Raw genomic sequence first — 20,567 nt, 5'->3', positions numbered from 1 at the left:
TAGTAAAAGGACAAAAAATGCCAACGTGACTTAATAACAGAGTAAAAGAGGCAGTTAGAGGCAAAAAGGCATCCTTAAAATTGGAAGTCAAATCCTACTGAGGAAAATAGAAAGGAGCACAAACTCTGGCAAGTCTAGTGTAAACATTGAATTAGGTTTCAGAGTAGCAGCCGTGTTAGTCTGTATCCACAAAAAGAAAAGGAGTACTTGTGGCACCTCAGAGACTAACAAATTTATTTGAGCATAAGCTTTTGTGAGCTACAGCATCTGACGAAAGCTTATGCTCAAATAAATTTGTTAGTCTCTAAGGTGCCACAAGTACTCCTTTTCTTTTTGCATATAATTAGGCAGGCCAAAAAAAAAAATGGAAGAGCAACTAGCAAAAGACACAAAATCTAGGAGGATATGTGATACCAATATTTTTAAAAGGATCCAGAGGTGATCCTGGCAATTACAGCCCAGTAAGCCTAACTTTAGTACCAGGAAAACTGATTGAAACTATAGTAAAGAATAGAATGATCAGACATATAGATGAACATGATTTGTTGGGGAAGAGTCAACATCACTGTTGTAAAGGGAAATCGTGCCATACCAATCTATTAGAATTCTTTGAGGGAGGTCAACAAACATTTGGAAAAGAGTGATGCAGTGGACATACTGTACTCGGACTTTCAGAAAGACTTTGACAAAGTCCCTCACCAAAGGGTCTTCAGGAAAGTAAGAAGTCCTGGGATAAGAGGGAAGGTCCTCTCATGGATCAGTAACTGGTTAAAAGATAGGAAACAAAAGGTAGGCATAAATGGTTAGTTTTCAGAATGGAGAGAGTCCTCCAAGGATCTGTACTATGACCAGTGTTGCTCAACATATTCATAAATAATCTGGAAAAAGGGATAAACAGTGAGGTAGGAAAGTCTGCAGATGATACAAAATTATTCAAGATAGTTAAGTCCAAAGCAGACTACAAAGAGTTACAAAGAGATCTCATAAAACTGGGTGCCTGGGCAACAAAATAGCAGATGTAATTCAGTGTTGATAAATGCAAAGTAATGCACATTGGAAAACATGATCCCAGCTATACATACAAAATGAGAGGGTCTAAATTAACTGTTACCATTCAAGAAACAGATCTTGAAGTCATTGTGGATAGTTCTCTGAAAATATTTGCTCAATGTGCAACAGCAGTCAAAAAAGTTAACACTGTTAGGAACATTAGGAAAGGGATAGATAATACGACAGAACATATCATAATGCTACTTTATAAATCCATAGTACACCCACACCTTGAATACTGCATGCAGTTCTGGTCTCCCCATCTCAAAAAAGATATATTAGAAATGGAAAAGGTACAGAGAAGAGGAACAAAAACTATTAGGTGTGTGGAACAGCTTCCATATGAGGAGAGATTAAAAAGACTGGGACTATTGATCTTGGAAAAGAGATAACTAAGGAGGGATATGATAGGGGTCTATAAAATCATGAACGGTGTGGAGAAAGTGAATAAAAAAGCATTATTTACCCCTTCACATAACACAAGAATCTGTGGTCACCTGATGAAATTAATAGGCAGCAGGTTTAAAACAAACAAAAGAAAGTACTTCACACAACACACCTCTGGAAGTCATTGCCAGGGGATGTTCTGAAGACCAAAACTATAATGGGTTTCAAAAAAGAATTTGATTCGTTCATGGAGGATAGGTCTATCAATGATTATTAGCCAAGATGCAATTATGCTGTGGGCATCCCTAAGCCTCTGACTGCCAAATGCTGGAACTGGACGACAGAGGATGGATCACTTGATAATTGCCCTGTTCAGTTTATTCTCTCTGAAGCATCTGGCATTGGCCACTGTTGGAAGACAGAATATTGGGCTAGATCAGGGGTGGGCAAACTATGGGCCGTCAGGGCTTTGGATCTGGCCTGCGGGATCTGGCCCTCCCACACCCCAACCCACTGTCCCAGCCCTGCATACAATTTCCCCAGCCAGATGTGGCCCTCGGCCCAAGAAGTTTGCCCACCCCTGGGCTAGATGGACCATTGGTCTGACCCAGTATGGCCATTCTTATGTTATTAGATGAATGATTAACCACAAAACACATGCACACACATTTGAAGAGATGAAATTAGTGGCAATAGTTTGTTTTCTGCCTTTCCAAAATGACAGTGAAGAGAAAATGAAAAAGTGAAGACAATTAAGTGTACACTCTTGTAAAATGATATACCCAATGCTACAGATCAGCCATGGAACTTTTGTTATCACACACAAAAAAGGCCAAACTACTGCTGCTTCTGCATCCAGCGGCTGCCATTCTTTTAAAGTTACAAAAGAAAAAGAAAGACAAATTAGACTTATCCCATTCCCCCTCCTTTTATCTTTGTTTTTTCCCATGTACAAAAAAAGCCTGAAAGGTTTTTCTCAAAGAAAGGTTTTTATCTGTATTTTACATTAGAAATTCAGGTCCTGGCTCCCACAGAAGACTGTGAGACTAGTGAAATCATGACATTACAAGAGGCAAAATTGAGAGCTGAGCAATTGAGACGGAAATGCTTAATACTTGGAGGAAAAGGATGTGTTGGTTAAAGCTTCAACACCCTTGCCTCTTCACTGCTGAAGTGCACAAGCTCAGTATATCCACCAAGTGATCCTCCAGCAGTTAGGGTAATTATACTAAATATTACTGATATTTCTAAAGTCAAAACAAACACAGCTCACACCTTCAATCCTTACCCCTTCCAACCCTCAAAACAAAAGTGTTCCTTCACTTTCTAGCACCTAGAACGGGGTGGGCAAAATACGGCCCACGAGCCGGAACTGGCCCATCTAACATTTCTGTCCAGCCTCCTCTGCCCCCATGCAATCTCCGAGTCCAGGCTGCTAGGAGTCCCGCGGTGCAGTGGGGCGCTCAGGCAAGCTGCCTGCCTGCCGTGGTCTCACACCGCTCCCAGAAGCTCTGGCTGTTGCTGGCAGGTCTCTGCATGCCCCTGGCAGGGAGGATGGGGCAAAAGCAGCTCCGTGCGCTGCCCCCACCCCCAGCACCATCCTCACAGCTCCCAATGGCCAAAACCCGGCCAATGGGAGCTGTGGAGGCCGTGCTTGAGGGCATAATCAGCACACGGAGACCCGCTGCCCCCGTCCCCCCAAGGGGCACAAAGAGACGTGCCAGCAGCAGCCACTTCTGGGAGTAGCATGGGGCCACGGCAGGAAGGCAGCCTGCCTGAGGCCTGCTGCACCGCCGGCCGGGAGTGACCTGTGGTAAGCGCCTCCTGGCCAGAGTCTGCACCTCGCACCCACTCCCGCACCCCAACCACCTGCCCCAGCCCGGAGCCCCCTCCTGCACCAAACTCCCTCTCAGAGCCCACACCCCTCACCCTCTCCTGTACCCCAGCACTCTGAACTAGCCCGGAACTCCCTCCTGCACCCAAACTCCCTCCCAGGCCCTGCAGCCCCTTCATTAATATAGTAGAAATGTGTGGCCCATGATGATTTACCAAAATTAATGGAGAGGTCCCCCTGCAAAAATTATTGTCCACCCCTGAGCTAGAACATGCCTTGGCAGCTGGAGAAGCTGAAAGCAGCCACAAGGCTGCTCCAAACTTATGCTGGAGGTTGTACTCATGCAAAACCAATCCCCAGGATTGAAAAGACACAAAGAGCCCTTTTGCTGCCTCCCCCCCATCTGTACCCAGAGCTCACTGAGTGAAGGTGAGTATCTGACCTATGGAGTGAGAAAATGCTGTATAGAATGTGTCTGTAAGATGTGCTGTGATACAAGAGTATGAGGGTAGCTACATCAATTTTTTACAAGCTTAGAACCTGGCATGAGAGCTCCTTGCAGCTGGTGATACTTAACATTACTTACAGTAACAGAAAAGGCCAGATTTTCAAAAAAGAGCTCAGCACACAACAGCTCCTTCCTCAATGGAAGCTGCTGGATAACAAGTGCCTTTGGACGTCTGGCACCAATAGTAGGTTCTGGGAACTTTTGAAAATCTAGGCCAAAGGGATAAGTCTGCCCTCACACGTGCAGATATACTGCCCATTGCCTTCAAACAGGTTGTATGGATGTATAAGAGCACAAACATTGGTGCTTTTTTTACACCCTGCAACTAATAGAACTTCTTAGCTCATCAGTTCAACAAATAGGTTTATAATTATCACACTCACAGTTTGTACCACACATCTTTAATGACAACTAGTAGTTACATGTTTATAAATATACTTTTTCCATCATAGTTACACAATCAGTGACTAGGTATGATTTAAGTAGACAAGATATGTAATGTTGTTGTAAGGCAAAATAAATCAAATTTTTATTCACAGGCTTCAAAAAGAGAAAAGGCATTAAACCCCAGAATCAACGTTTTATATTACTGACAGGAAATAATTAAAAAAAAAATTAGAAACAGCAAACCAAGATTAACTTTTGAAGTGCAAACATTACAGAAAACACTAATATCAAAGCCAATTTACCAGTCCATGTTCAGAAAAGACAACTTTTTTTAGATAATGTCAAAGTGAATCAAAATATATAACAAAAGTTATTACAACAAATTGCATATGTTGCTAAAAGAAGGCAGTCTTGAACAGCTAGTGTCTTCATTTGTGATTAGAGAGAGAAACAATTTATGTAACACTGTAAAAGCAAAGTTTGTTTGGTTCAAACCATTTTAAGAATGGAAGACACCTTATAATATAGGCCTTAGTCCTGCAATTGGATCCATGCAGGAAGGCCTTTCCATTCAAGTAGAGCTTCTTGGATTATCAAGGGGTGAAGTCCTGGATCTACTTAAATAAATGGATTTCACCACTGCTCACATGGATCTGATTGAAGGATCAATGCCACAATTTGTTAGGATCCACACCAGCAAAGCACTTAAGCACATGCTTAAACTTTCAGTATGTGAGTAGTCCATCAACCTAAGTGGTACTACTTGTGTTTAACTTGAAGCACAAGTTTAAGAACTTGGTGGATCAAAGCCTTAACACTACTTAGTGTATTTTTAAGGTATAAAATAAGAAATATGATCATATTAGTAAATAATAATAATACCATATTTTGGGGGCTCAGACCAAGCAGCTTATTTGAACAGCATTGCAGAAGGGATTTTATATACCAAACCTTCTGAAATGCTATTTTTTCAGTATCAACTATAAAGGGCCTGATCCTGGCCTACTGAAGTCGCCTAAAGTTCTACCACTGATTGCAGCAGGAGCAGGATAAGGCCCACAATGCAAACATTATTTAAGACATATGTTTTTCTTACCAAGCCCTTTCATATGGTACTACAGATACAGTAGACCAATGCAGGAACATTAACTAACATTTCAAGTTAATTTCTAAAAAAATAGGTGTACCACAATATTGCATAGAAAAAAATCCCTGGTATAAATATGCTTACACTGGATATGGAGGCTTTTTGCCTGCATTTTACTAGAACAAAGCCCATATATTTTAAGTAGTACAATTCACATTTAATGATGATTTCCTTGACTATGTTCTTTGGAATTGCTAGTGTATGTATTATTTCAATAACATTTTTTATTCTGCATGCTATTGTTAAGTATAAGACAATACACATTGTGTGTTGTTGAGTTTTACAGCAAATTTAACTATTTCCACTCCCTAACATTATAGTGAAAATGTGTGTAAAGCCTTAGAACAACTTCAGACCTAACAAGTTTTCATTTCAATAATGTAATTAGTATGTTAACTGGTGATCCTTTCATATATCAGAGGTTGCACAAATGAGTTGCTGACAGTATACAAACTCATTAATATTCTGCTAAAAAGCCATGCGCATTAATTTAAAGCTAGAAGAAATTTTATTCAGAGACAGCATGTTTCTTATATTGAGCACTTGAATCTTGTGGTAGAGACTGTGCAAAGAAATGAAATCCATCCACAGATATCATGATATGTATTATGCCCCATACAAGCAACTGAAACACACATTTAAAGGAGGGGTAAACACTACACACATCAGCCTTGTAAAAAACTAGAATTTCTGATTCCACTGAGAATATACACTTAGAATTATATCTTTATAAAAAGGTGCACATGTTGAATAAATAAATATAAATTATGGTCACAGTATTACTTTACTTTCTAGACAATGACATGGGTTATAGGGTTACCAGGAAGACACATTTCTCACCAGAACACCTTTCATTACAATATAGGAAAATAGTACTTAATCCTTCTGGCTGCTGCAGACTGCTGGAATGCTCGCACAGTAGAAAAAATGTCACCAGATTAGTATGAATTCTTAGGTTTTTGTTATAAAATGCATTTTAATGGGAAAGCCATGAAGAGATTGTTCAAAAAATAAGAAACCTAATTAAAGAACACATTAAATTTCTTATTAGTCATTCCTGAAAGGCACCTAAAAACTCATTTTATGTTTGAACATATGTTATAAAACAAATTATGAATGTTACTATAAATTAATTTACATTTAGAATTATATAGATTTCACAGATTTTTGCCTGTAGGCTCTATCAAAACATGCTTCAAGTATTTGATAAAAAGACCAAGGTTATGCATGAACAAACATCTGTTCATTCTAGTGATTCATTTTCCCCATACACAAAATCAATTGCGTGTTTATCCTTTTGTTTAACAACATGTTGTGGCACAGATATCCATACTCAAAAAAATATTTTTATGATCTGACCATTGTGACTAGATGCAGGTAAAAATTAGCTTATCTTAAATAATTACATTGAAATTGACTGTGCCAATGTTTCAGTCATTGATTTTAAATACTAATGGGCATTACTATGATTAGCTAATTGAGGTTTAGTTTATAGTTACCTGAATGTCACATTTCCTGGCATTCTGTTAAGGATTTCTAATAATGACTGAAAGAGCTGGAAAATATAGGCATAAAAGGCATTAGAATCACATGTAACAAATTTACAGAGTTAAATGTGAAGCAGCAGACATCGATGTGCATCATACATACAGTACAGTTTGACTTATAATACCATTATATTGCACAATACATAACATGGCACATTTCATAAAGCTACAGTTCTTGCACTGTAAACAACAGATACATTTTTACAACTATGACAAACAAAAATAATGAATAATTTTACTTAAAAGTAAAATATATCATTAAATGTTATTGCCTTGGCAAGGTCGTTTTAATATCAGTTGGAAAGGATGCTGTGATAGATTGACACAACTCACAGCTGACAACTTTTCTAGAAAATATCATCTTGCAAAACATTCATGTATTCCTAAAAAATAATTTTAATACTTTACCTTGGCAATATAGTATTCTCTTTATTCTGCGAGACTGTACACATTTGGTTTTAAAAAGTGGGCCTGATCCTACTCCCATTAAAGTCAATGGAAGTTTTGTCACTGACTTCAAAGGGAGCAAATTCAGGCCTAATTTTTTTCAGAGCTGTCTTATTTACAAATATTACATCGACTGCCATTCTGTAGCTAGATTTTTTCATTTTTACCTCTCCTATGTTGCTATGTAGCAACCCAAATATGGTATTAGACTGAGCATATAAACATATGGTAAGCATACATAAATGTTGCAGCTGGGAAAAATACTCACTATCAGTGCAACAATAAAAGGTTATCGGAAGTCTAAATAAATCCTCCTTAAAAATAAATTATTTTAATAAAAATTAAACTAATTCAATACACGATTAAAATAGTGTAACTTTAGCATATCACTGAGATGATTTAAATACCCAACAATGCATTGTGAGCGTGCTCCTGCTACCACTGAAATCAGTAGTAAAACTCTTCAGTCAAAGCAGAAATGGGCCCAATATCAGCTTCCCAAAATTTGGAAAGATACACAAAATGTAGGTGATTGTTAATAACTAGATTTTAATATCAGCTTTTAGAAAATTACTGCCTATCCTTACAAATTTGGATCCAATCATGTAAACACACACATATTTAACTTTAAGCACATGCATGTACCTACTGAAGTCAATCTGCCATCTGTTGAAGTCAACAAAGTTACTGAGGTGTAGAGTTAAGCATGTGCATAAGTGTTTGCAGGATCTAGGGACTGGTTTTGCAAAAACACTTCTAGCTTTGCCCTGCTCTGAAACGCAAAATGAATGGATAAGAAACAGCTGGCTTGCGAGTTGGCTCTCGCAGTGTACATTTTAAAGGAGGAAACCCTGCTAATCTGCTATAATGCATTTAAAATTCTCTGCTGAACAACATACACCTAGTTTTCCTATTTAAGAAGTTCACCTTCCCGATTTAGATACGAAAAATAACAGAACAAAATCAATAACATAAGTATCTCAGCAGTATTACACAGTTTACACATTTACCCCAATTCTGCAAGAAAAACTCCACTTGAAAGCAACAGCAATTTTACCTACATTAGGACAGCAGTTCAAGTCAGAACTACTGTGTGCTGATTATTAAACAAGGTAAAACTATAACTTGCTCATAAATATTTGGTATATGTGCATCCTTTATAGGCTTTCTGAATTTAAAAAAAATTAAGATACAGTTTATGAGAATAGATATTTTTAACAATTAAACGTCTACAGACACTGAAGTAATCAAACAGCACTCAGATGCAATCCCTTTAAGACAATTGTTTCAAATCACTATAATTAAAGTCCTTCAGAGCTGAAAATGGTTGTCATAGTTTTCATATTTCCAAAGCCATTTAAAAACTGTATTACAGTAAATCTTTTCAATCTCCATAAACAAATAATAGCATATGTTATGTTTTATATGGGTAGATACTAGTAATTTTTTTCCAAATAGCAGTGTTTTAATTTGTTTCATAATATGAATAACATTTGTATAACTGCATCTGTTACAAAAAGTATAAGCAAAAATATGTCAGAAAGCCATAACACATGCATAGAGATATTTGCCAAGTGTTTCTTCAATTTTCAAAAAGTGCTCCTAAATGGATAATACTCTCTCTCTCTCTCATACTAAGGATCTTAGAAAACTGGTTAACTGAAAAATATTTAACATTTCCTTATCAAAATATACCTCCTTATATAATTTAATTATGAACAATATAAGGCCTTGATTCTACAAGCATATGCACGCTTAGCTTTGCACACAGTGCAGAGTTAAGCACATGCATAAATGTTTGTAGGATCAGGGCCTAAATATTCCAAATTGTGAAATACACAATAGGACTTTGATAATATGTCTAGGTATTTATTAAAATTAAAGGTATTGGAAAACTGGTTTGGAATAAACAACAACACTACCACCACCATGAGAAATTCTGTATTTGCTATTATTCCTCATGGGACTAGAAGCAAATGTAACTGAAATCAGGTGAGCAATCCTCTTCTCATGACATTTCGAGCACAGTGCTTACAGCATAAATCTCTGAGTCTGAAGAAATCAAACAAACATTTGGACCCTTATCTGAATCAAACCAAAAACTAGAAACCTTGGGAATCATCCTGCAAGATGTGGAGCACAATCTGAAAGATGCTGAGTGCTCTTAACTCCCACTAAATTCAACAGAAGTTGAGGGAGCTCAGCATCATGCTAGATTAAGCTGCTTTGGAGATTTGACTATTATTACTGACATGAAAGTGTAACTAAAGAACATATTCAAATGCCCATAAAACTCCATCCTAATGCAATACATAAAGGATCCAAAATACTTAGGGCCTGATCCCAAAGCCCACATTCACATGAATAGTCTCCTCTAAAGTCAATGATACCACTCACATGAGTAATATGTGTGGTGGGCCCCATTCCGACACACACACACACAAGCATAAGTGTTTGCAGAATCAGGGCCTTAATTTGGCCCCAGTACAATTCATATTCAGCTAAACTTCTCAATAAAATTTATTGTAAAATGAAAAAATATACTGGCCTTGTTCACAGTTAATAAGACACTAAATGCTGATTGAAAGGTAGATATTAACATATGTTTTAAAGTAATTTCACATCCTCTATGGCAGCGGTGGGCAACCTGCACTGCTTCCCGCAGCTCCCATTGGCCAGGAACGGCGAACCGCAGCCACTGGGAGCTGCAGGCGGCCATGCCTGAAGACGATCAGTGTAAACACTGTCTCACAGTCCACCAGTGGATTATCATGACAGTCTGCGTGCAGCCCGCGGGCCACAGGTTACCCACCACTGCTCTACGGTGAATTGGCATCTGGAAAAAGAACCAAAGGATGGCCAAATTGTGTTTCAAGGATGTGTGCAAGCGAGACCTCAAAGAAATGGACATGGATGTGGACAAATGGAAAGATCACATTCAGGATCACAGCCTTTGGAAACAAGAGCTCAGTAAAGGCCTCTGGAGTTACAAGAGGAAGAGGTCCAGCTTAGTAGAGGAGAAAAGAGCTCTCACAAGGTAGAGCCAAAGGGTTGAAACACCACCTTTAAATGTGACAGATGCGGCAGAGATTCTCATTCTCTCTCTCAGGTCTCCTTCAGCCACCGGCTGCCATAAAACCAATTGAGTAAATATTTTACCTCTCAGGGATGCATACCCATGGTCTCTCGAGATTGAAGGATGCCTACTACTAATTTCACATAATCATTTTGTTAATATTTATTTTGCTCTGTCTAGATTTAAAAGAAAATATGTCTTGTCATAATGAAAGAGATGTAGGGGCCTTTATGAAATCAGTGGGTTAGTGGAGTTATTTCTAATATTTTGGGCAACTTTTTTTCAAAAAGGCAGAACTCCTGCACTGGTACGTCAGCATAAACGATTCAGTTCAAACTGAAAAGCATTAAAAAGGATAGGGATGGGATGCAAAATATAATTATGGGATATTGTAATGTGTACTGAGAATGGCTCAATTCTCAGTTTTTACTCAGACAAATCCCCATTTGCTTCAGTGGGATTTAACAACTCAATCCTGCAAATAACTTTACTAATGTGAACAGTCCCACTGAGCCACATCAGATTTTTACATAAATATTTACAAAAAATATATTATGTAGTTTTAAAAACAAATATCAACTGAACACAAGTTTTTGAAAACCAGTTACATAGTCCAACATTTGTTAAAACGTACACACAATTAAAAACTATTTAAGAGTAAACTGGTAACACCAAGGATGGAGGTTTGTAGCCTAGATTTTCACATGTACCAGTTTTCATGTGCCTGATATGAGGATGCATACTCTATAAGCAAACATGGACTTGCAAGACTGCATTTGGACTTACACTTGCAAGTACATACAATTTGTGTATTTGCAAATCTATTCCTTAACTGACTGTGTTTTAATGCACAAATCACAGTGCAATGGACTGTGTGGACACACGGGAATTGACACTTAACAGTATTTTGCTTCCTCGGCACTCTTCTAAACATTTTAAAATAGACAAAACAAAGTTCTAAAATGAAAAACTTTATTCTAAATTGAATTATTTTTGTAGCATGAGAAATAAACCCATGCAAAGTATCTTCTGGGCTCCACCACTCAGCATTGGTTTGGGCCCAATACTGTAGCCTTTGCTCACTGAAGTAAGGTCCCAATCCGGCAAAGTAACACACTTGAGTGGATTCCTGTGCCCACATAAAACTACACTGACATCAGTGGGGCACTGAGCAGGGGTCCAAACTGTTTATGCATTTGTTGGATTGGGGCTTACTTCAGTAAGACGATTCCAGTGAGCTAGGGGTGCAGGATCAGGCTCATTATCATATTCATCCTCTATGCTTCTAGGGCCTGATCCAAGTCACATTGGTTTTAATGGGAGTGGGACTTGGTCACCAAATCACTGGAGCTGACTTGCTTGCTTGCACTGCAGGTTCCCAGTGATGACTAGAGCTAGAGGCCATATAAATACAGAGTTTGCTACAGATTATTCTGCAATTGTCCAATCCATACTTTACAGCAACTTCTATTATAACAACAAAAAATGTAGCAAGCTTGAGGTGGAAGATATGGTGGAACTCACAAATTACAGTAAAGGACTTGCACACTTTACTTCTTATGCTTTTTTGCCTTTGCAAAGAAGTTTGAAATGTTTTCCCCTAAATAAAGTTAGTTAAATAGAAAATATAAATGATTTATATTTATTTGTAAACAAAATTCAAAAAAATATCTTCTAGTGAAATATAAACAAGCATTTTTAAAACTAAGACTGTGACTAACTGCAGGGCAAACTGTATCTGTGAGAAAAGTGGCAAGATTACAGTGGAGCGGATAAATGACAAGGCAGAAGAGGATAACTGTAGATAATACTGAAAACTATCTCAGATTCCCAGAAATCTCGTAGAAAAGCTCCTTAGTAATATTTCCAGTATGCCGAGTACAGTTTTTAGCGGAATAAAAAAGAGATTTGGATGGACCTGCCACACCGTACTTGCTTGCTCCTATTCCCCAGTCCTGGCCACAGAATTCCTGGCGGGATGGAGGTCCCGAAGTCCGCCGGTGGCAGCGCCCTGGCGAACAGGAGCCCCTTGGGCTCTATCACGATACCCGCTCGATGCTCCCAGGGTCCCTGTCAGGTTCATGGCGGGAAATTCCGCCCCCAACCGCGCGCGGCCCGTGTGCAACGCGCCCGGCAGCCGCTGAACCGGCGAGGCTGCCGAGTCGGGGAAAGGTGCTGAGGCGGCGAGGGTGGCCTGGGTCCAGGAGGGAAGGGGGCGAGGGAGCTCGGGTCTCCCCGGGAGAGAGCAGGCGACACACAACGGTCCCGCCGCAGGCCGCTCAGATGAAGTGGATCCAGGCGCCGCCCTCGGGCTCCTGGGCCGGGGAGGCGGCGGCCCGAGCGGCGCGCGGGCGGCCCCGCAGCTGGTAGTTGAGCCCCTCGTTGTTGTCCCAGTACTCGGTGCCGGCCACCCGGTAGCGCACGGCGAACTCCAGCGTGCCCCCCGCGGCCGCCGCCGGCAGGTGGAAGGAGAAGCGGTCGGTCAGGCCGTCGGCGGAGCCCGGCGACAGGTAGGCGGCCGCCACCTCGGCGCAGCTGACCCAGCGGTTGAGCGTGTAGCGCACGGACACGGCCTTCTCGTAGGCCAGGTTGAGGACGCGCACGGCGCCGCGCAGGCCGGCGGGCTCGGCCCGCACCCACTCCAGCTTCACCTTGTGCCGCCGCACCCGCTCCGCGAAGCCGGGGCTGGCGCCGGGCTGCGGCGGGAAGAGAGGCTCCAGCAGCGGCACCGGGCCGAACAGCACCGGCTCCAGCTCGCCCAGCGCCGGCGGCTTCCGGGTCTTGAGTAGGTCGGCGGCGCGGGCCGGCAGGGGCAGCGGCACCTGGGGCAGGTCGGCTTCGCAGAAGTGGCGCACGGAGATGAGCTCCAGGCCCAGCGAGTCGGCGAAGCGCACCGTCTTCCTGCGGGACGGGCTCTGCTGCGGGGCCGGCCGCAGGCCGCGCTCGCCGGGGGTGGGCAGCGACTTGGCTCGCCGGCGCAGCGTGGGGCTGGGGGGCACAGGAGGCACCGAGGGCTCCCGGCCGCGAGAAGGCTGGGGCTTCTCCCCGGCGGCTGCCGCTTCTCGGACCACCGGCGTGGGAGACGGCTCCCCTTCGCGCTCCGGGCTGCAGTCCCCCTTGCAGTGGTCGGCCAGGCTGCCATAGAGGCAGGCGCTGCAGCTGAAGTTCCGAGGCAGGTAGAGCCGAGGGGGAGGCGTGGGCACTGAAGTGTGCAGCGAGGTCGCCTTCTCCATGGGGGGCGAGAGGGCGACTAGGATGAGCGGGGCGGCTGCTGCTAGGGCTGAGCCGGAGTCTAGTGCATGGCCAGAGCTCTCCGTTCCGGCGGCTGCTGCTGGCTCTTCCGCATAGCCCAGCGGCCCCGCCGCTCTGCTGGTTGTGTCGTGCAGCCTAGTGCACGACGCCAGCACGATGCCAACTGTTCGAGCCTAGTGCATGGTGCTGACCCGCGAGTCCGGCTGCTGCTGGGACGATGTCAGAGTCTCCTGTGTGATGCTTCTTGGGGAGGCTGGTGCTCTCCTCGCTCCAGCTGCTGGGTCTGGTCGGGGTCTAGGAAATGACGAGGCCCGATTATCTCGGAGCTCTAGCCGAACCTGCTGCTTCTCCTTTACCGGAGCCTAGCGTATGATGCTGCCGGGATCTGTTCCCAGACAGCGGCATATGCCTGCGTTATACCGGTAGCACTGCGGTATCCGTTAAGATTGGGGAGAGACTCTCTGTGACGCGCTCCGGCTCCCTAGCCGCTGCTGACGCACTGGAGTCATGCAGCAAAATACGCATCTCCGTCCCTGTGTCATCCTTTCTCCCGATCGCTACTCTGCTCTCCGTCCCGTCATCGCTTCCCTCCCACCGTCTCCACCTTCTCCCTTGTCCTCTTCCCCTCTCTCATCCACCCCCTCTTCTCCGGCTATCCCCCCTCTTCCCTGGGTTGCAAGGTTCTTCCATCCACCCGTTTCCTATTCTGGGTCTTTCCTCAAGGATCTGATCCAAAAAATAAAAGAGGTGGTAGGGTTTCCCCAGTGGCAGCATTACAGTGCACTGCTGTACCACTGTTCCTATCCGATCTGTTACAGAAATAGCAGCGCCAAGAACGATACAAAGCGCAGCTCTGAAAGGCAAAACGAATTGATAAAAAACAGCTGGCTTGCGAATTGGATCTCGCAGTGTACATTTTAAAGGAGGAAACCCTGCTAATCTGCTATAATGCGTTTACAATTCCTCTGTTGAACAACATACACCTGCTACAGTCCAGCTAGACATTTGCGTTTGTAATAAAAGCTAAGTCCCGTCTAAACAAGGAGATTGATTACAAAATATGAACAGTTTGATCCTTTATGAAGTTAATTAGATTAGTAAACGGTATTCAAACGAATTATACTTTAATGAAGACCAGCTAGCAACTTTTTCTCACAAGAGGTTCAAGGAGCTAACAGACTATTCACAAAGATGTTTCCAATCCAGACTCTTTGCAGTACCGATTTTAATTAGTAAACAAACATTATTAAAAGTAGCAACCAGGCAACAGAATAAACACCCAATGCAAAAAAAAAACCCTGACACATCACTCTTCAGTTTCATTTCTAAGCTGGGTTGTTTTCATCATTAACTCCAGCACAGCCCTATTTCTAGGAAGTCTAGACAGAGGACGCTGTGGGTGATGACATTAATAATGAGACGTATCAGTATGACAAGGATTTAGAATCTAAAAACAAAAACATGCCAGCAGAAGACACGGAATGGTTTTCCTATTGGCTTAAACTAAAACCGTCAGCACCTCAAAGGGGAGTCATTTTTAAATGACCTCCTAGGGTTATATCCAATTTGTCTAATCTTTTTTTATGCTGGATGAGTCATAATTAGGGAACAAAAAAAGGACTGTCCAACAGTGTTAAATGTGACATTGAATTTGCTTCATAATGAACTGAAGTAGCCCTGTAGTCAGAATAGGAGGATCATTTTGGGCAGTATTCATGTGAAAATAAAATGATAACAGCAACCATTACATTTGAATTCCATTACCATATACGCTAGGCCAGTATATTGACATTGTCTCCCTTTCTTGTCCCTCATGGTGCCTTCCTGCACTGGCCTTCGCTTCCCTCCCTCCAGTGCAATTAATGTCTCAAGGAAACAGTATGAACCCCTGCATGCTTTTTCTTTTTGCCTGAAGCTGGGAATGGGGGACAAGCCTTGGATCACTTGGATTACCTGTTCTGTTAATTCCCTCTGGGGCACCTGGTATTGGCCACTGTGAGAAGACAGGATACTGGGGTAGATGGACCTTTGATCTGACCCAGTATGGCTGTTCGTAGGTCCTTATGTATTTTGATCTGTGAACTTAAATTTTGGAGTAAAGATTATAGAGCCAATGCAGTGATTAACATGCATTTTAGTTCCATAAAGCTTATATACACTCTGTTCTATTTATTTTTACTAATTCTTATCCCCCATCATGGGAATGTTCATTTGTTGTCTGTAATTCTATAAGAAATTAAAATGATTGCTGTCATGCTTTTGCTTATGTTAATTACTTTAATTTCACAACCACTAAATTATACACATTTTATTTGTAAGATTAATAATGTTCAGTAAACTAACCCTATGCATTCATATCACCTTCAGGAGCCTCAGATTTGATAAACTAAACTAAAGGCTTAGATCTGTTAACTACTTGCACAGGAAACCCACAAGGAAAACCTTGATACGAGAGGATGGGGTGATTCTGTAGGTGGCATTTTTCTCTTTGTAGCAATGTCCCAGCAATCATTCTGAATTTGGAGATGCTGTTTATGCAATATGATATTGTCACATTCTGTGGTGCAATTCAGACCAATGAAAGGTTGTGTCATTGCTTGTCCTGTAACTCCGAGTATCTTAAAACACGCAGAAGCTGTAGCTCCCTGTCTGGATGCTCCCAGCCAGCATACACTATGTTGAGCAGCCCTGGTCCAGCAACTCTGAAGCCAGTAGTCTGCTTGTTACATCATAGTCACACTGGTTTCTACCAGCCTTGGTTACTACCAGCTATGTGACCCCAAAATATCCCCATCCTGAATTTCCCCAAATTGCCCTGAAATGTTCAAACCTCTCCTGGAACATTGAGAGGAGTTGCTCCTTTAAAGAGACAAAAGCACTGCTTATTATTTTAGCTGGAATTAATCATCACTTCAGTTCAAACAAGGACGGGGCTGGTGTAAATTAAAAGTAAAACAAAAAGAGGTTTTAAGTGAGTTCAAGTACAAGGGATAGAGACAAAGTGGTTACAAGCAAATACAAGTAAAATACACTTTCTAATGGCTAAGACTGAACAAGCTATAGACTTGGTTTGAGGTATATTTCTTATCAGTCTTTCTTCTTTCCAGCCATGGCTGACTTTCTCTCAGTAAGGATCTTACACAGAAGTACAAGGTGCTAGTTTTCCTTGTCTTCCAAGGTGAAAGATCTTTGCGTAAACTGGTTTCTTACCTATATTCAGTTCCCAGAGATTGAACCCGCGTTGGTTGAAGAAACCATTTTTTTCAGCTTGCAAGAGATCTGGCCTCTTGAATGTCTGTCCAGTGATGGATGCCAGAATGGAGTTGTCTTGATCTTATATCTTCCAAAACTCACTGTTTTGTCCCCAGACTCAGGATGACCCCATGCTGTTCTTCCCTTCTTGGGGACTTCCCATCCCCCTGCTGCTATTGTTTTTGGTCACACCTGGCTTAATTTCATTGGAGACCAGTAGATAGCTGCCTTCCCACCTGTCTGGAAGAAAACCAGTTTCTCCCTTTCTTTGGTCACAGACTTTAAAGCGTAATATCAGTGAGTATTAATCGCTCACATAGTGTTAGTACATACATGTTACAATGATATTAATTGCCACTGCATCATTAGCTTTCATAAAAGACCTTACTTGATACACTTTTATAACCCAGTAATATTGCATACAATCAATTGATTCACTTACTTATCTTTTGAGGTTCAGAACCCCACAAGTGGCTATTTCTCTCACTCACTAGGTTGATGGCTTTCTTTAAGTGAAGGTGTATTTACATAAAAGGTACTCTGCCTGATGACCAGGCTGGTCAGCCAAGCAAATACACATTTCATTGTCTAGGACAGACTGGTCTTATGCATTGCTTGTCAAAGACATTGTAAGAACAAACAATTCTCTACATACCCCATACATTCATTATGCAAGAATATTAATGATCAGTGAGTTATTAGTTTTCCAATGATATACTACTCGTAACCTTTTGGGTACATATCTTGACAACAGTGTGTTAGGTGTAGTGAAGTATGTCAGGCCTGACAAGCGTTGTTGACAAAGTAGTGAACCACCAGTGAGCCATTGTGTTACAGATATAAAGAGACCGTGACTACTTGAGGTCATCAGAGATCGTGTAATACTTCACATGGCAGGTGTACTTAGGATTTCACCGCAGCTCTTGAAATCTTCCAATTCATTCCTCCAAAGTAAATAACCCAATCACAGAAATGAGATGAGTGAAAAAATCAGTGCCGCAAAAAAAAGATAAGAAAAATGCCAACTCAAAAACAACTTCAGGCCAACCAGGTCATAGCAAAGTGAGAGGCAAACAAACACTATTTTAAAGCTGTTCCTCAGTGACCACGCTGCTCAGGGAATGAGTGTTAAATAAAACATTTTAAGTTCTTTTACTCTTCTCCATATAGAACCCCAAAGATCTTTTAACCTTACAAGAGAGTGAGAAGAGCTCACAAGGATGGGCATGTGGATGTGTGGGGGGGGGGGAGGGGGGAATGGTGGCAGTACAATAGACTCAATAAGATAGGCTCCTGCGCCACCTCTTCCCCCAAGACCCAGCTCCACCTCTTCCCTCCCAAGACCCTGCCCCCCCCCGTCACTCACCCCCCCGTTCCAGCATCCCTAATCTCAGGCTGTCTCTACACTTAAAATGTTACAAGCGGCTGTAGTAAATACTTACTACAGCGACAGGAAGGGTTCTCCCACACTGCTGTAGGTAATCCACCTCCCTGAGAGGCAGTACCTACATCGACAGAAGAATTTTTCCGTTGACCTACCGTTTCTACACAGGGGGTTAGGTTGGCTTAACTATGTTTCTCAAGGGCGTCGATTTTTCCACACCCCTGAGAAATGTAGCTATTCCAATGCAACTTTTCAGTGTAGGTCAGACATTAGATGAGTTCATAGTGCTACCTTACCCTCCTAGAATTAGATATAAGGTGAAACAGTCATAGCCTGAAGATCACTCAGTCCACAAACTGAGGTCACTGACACCAGGAAAATGACCTTCCTTTTAGGAAACTTGAGTTCATAGGTACTAAGTAGCTCAAAATGAGCTTTAATGAGTTGTGTCAGAATCACATTAATATCCTAGGAGCTTTTAGAAGTGTCAAGTAGCGCATGGAAGTGACAAGGGGCTTCAGAGACATTGACCTATCTTTGATTAATTTATGGCTGGCCAAAAGAACTGCCAAATGAACCTGGCTGGAATTAAACTTTAAGGTAGATTCAGACAGATTAAGAAAGATTTTTTTCACAAGGCAAGAAAAGGATCCATTTGGGCTTGCTTGCACCATGCCACAGACCTTTTCTACTTATAATTTTAAGACTTTCTAGTGGCTGGCTTTCAAGAGGCCACCAGAACACAAGCCAGCTTCTTGGAGACTATGACGTCATGCTCAGGACCTCGAAAAATGTGAGCTATTGTGTTACCCTTCTGCCAGAGCAAGAGTGAGAGCATTGCTTCTGGTAAGCTGTGTATCTGCCCCCAAATACATCACCCTGCCTGTCTTGCCAGCAAACTCTAAGACTCAGCCAATCTAAACCTTATCTTGCAGGAAACAATCAGTGAACCCCAGTGTAAGGATTATGATGAAATTTTAAAAAATGAAGTTTGCTTAAGAAAACAATATATATGCTAGTAAGAAAGAAAAGGCCCTAATTCGCTAATAAAGGAAGACCATGAGAATAAGAAGTTAAGACTAGAATGTAGTGTGGGAGGGATGTATGGTTCAAAAAGTAACTAATAAAATAAAGGGCAGCAGTAACAAGACAAAGAAAACCTGTTTTACAAGAAACAAACCTCTCCACTGTCTGCTGGTTCACAAAGGATGGGGGAGAAGATAAGAAAGGAAAGCCTTAGGGGAAAGGAAAATAACGATAGACTGTTTCAAACCAGGTTTTAGCAAATCAGTTGAAGGGTATAAAGAAAGTCATCATCTCTAGCCCTCCAGATGAGGGATCCAGCTTTAAAAGTGCTATGCCCTCTCTCCTCTCAGTGATGGATCAGTAAACTAGCCATTTTGCTCCCCTTAAATTACTCAAAGTCCATGGTCTCCGCCTGAAGCCCCACAAAGGGCTTCCTGGGGTGCAGTTTCTGTCCCCCAGCCTGATTATTAAACCGTCTTCTCCCACACTTGTAAACAAAGCTATCAAGCTAACCTTACATGTAAATGTATTTCTGCTTTACTCTGCCTGTAACCAACATGGTCAGACATGTAAATACACATTCCTTTGTCTAGAGCTGGGTGGATTTTATGCTTTGCCTCCCAAACACATTTTAAGAACATACTTGCAGCACACATTTATAACTCTTTGTACAACCCGTACATACAGCACACAAAGATTTTCGGGACCAGCGTATCACCAGGTATATATTATGATGTGTTGGGGCAATGAGTGTGTCAGGCCTGATGTGAGTGTGAAAGTAAAAATCAGGCCACAAGACCTAAGTTCCAGAGCTCTCCAAAGATTGGCACTCCCAGACCAGTGGCAATGAAAGAGCCACATAAAATAAATAATAAATAATAATAATAATAAAAAAGAACCAGATCTGACCAGATGGTGGGAGGGCCCCTTTATCTTGTCCATTCATGATGCTGTCAAGAACAGACAAGATAGAGAAAAGATGCAAAGCACATACCCTGCGGAGAGCTCCTTTACTGACCTGTCAAGAAAATGCAGACTGGAATGTTTCAAGAGTGGTGGTTTTAGTCTTGAATGGCACAGTCACCTTAACAGGAGGCTTGGCTTATGCCCTGACCCACAGCTGAAGTCCTCAGGGACCTTAAAGTTTATAACTTAATGAGTTCTGTCTGTCTCACACTAAGGAGCACAAGAATAAGAATCCTGAACAAATAGTATCTTTTCATCCTTATATATACACACAATCTGTAGTATCCTATGGTCAATTCTTCTG

General features: G+C 41.9%; 2 protein-coding genes across 2 annotated transcripts in view; one reads left to right on the top strand and one right to left on the bottom strand.

Annotated features, from left to right (window-relative positions):
* Nucleotides 1–11,076: 11,076 nt before the first annotated feature.
* On the bottom strand, nt 11,077–14,222 carry LOC141996635 (protein phosphatase 1 regulatory subunit 3E-like). The gene has a single exon (XM_074968824.1). The coding sequence runs from the start codon at nt 13,614–13,616 to the stop codon at nt 12,663–12,665; it is 954 nt and encodes a 317-aa protein (XP_074824925.1). The 5' UTR covers nt 13,617–14,222; the 3' UTR covers nt 11,077–12,662.
* The window catches only part of C12H16orf46 (chromosome 12 C16orf46 homolog), a 29,634-nt gene continuing 21,773 nt past the window's right edge, over nt 12,707–20,567 (top strand). Inside the window, exon 1 of the mRNA XM_074968822.1 lies at nt 12,707–12,893. The gene's annotated coding sequence lies outside the window, so the exon portion shown is untranslated. The remainder of the gene's footprint in view (nt 12,894–20,567) is intronic.

This window comes from Natator depressus, chromosome 12 (assembly GCF_965152275.1).
Source record: "Natator depressus isolate rNatDep1 chromosome 12, rNatDep2.hap1, whole genome shotgun sequence".
In the NCBI taxonomy this organism is placed as follows: domain Eukaryota; kingdom Metazoa; phylum Chordata; order Testudines; family Cheloniidae; genus Natator; species Natator depressus.
Note: the sequence above shows the minus strand (reverse complement) of the source record. Positions and strands in the feature narration are given on the sequence as shown.

Excerpts from the sequence above, each read along its gene's own strand:
- LOC141996635 (XM_074968824.1), bottom strand. The coding sequence starts at position 13,616 with ATGGAGAAGGCGACCTCGCTGCACACTTCAGTGCCCACGCCTCCCCCT.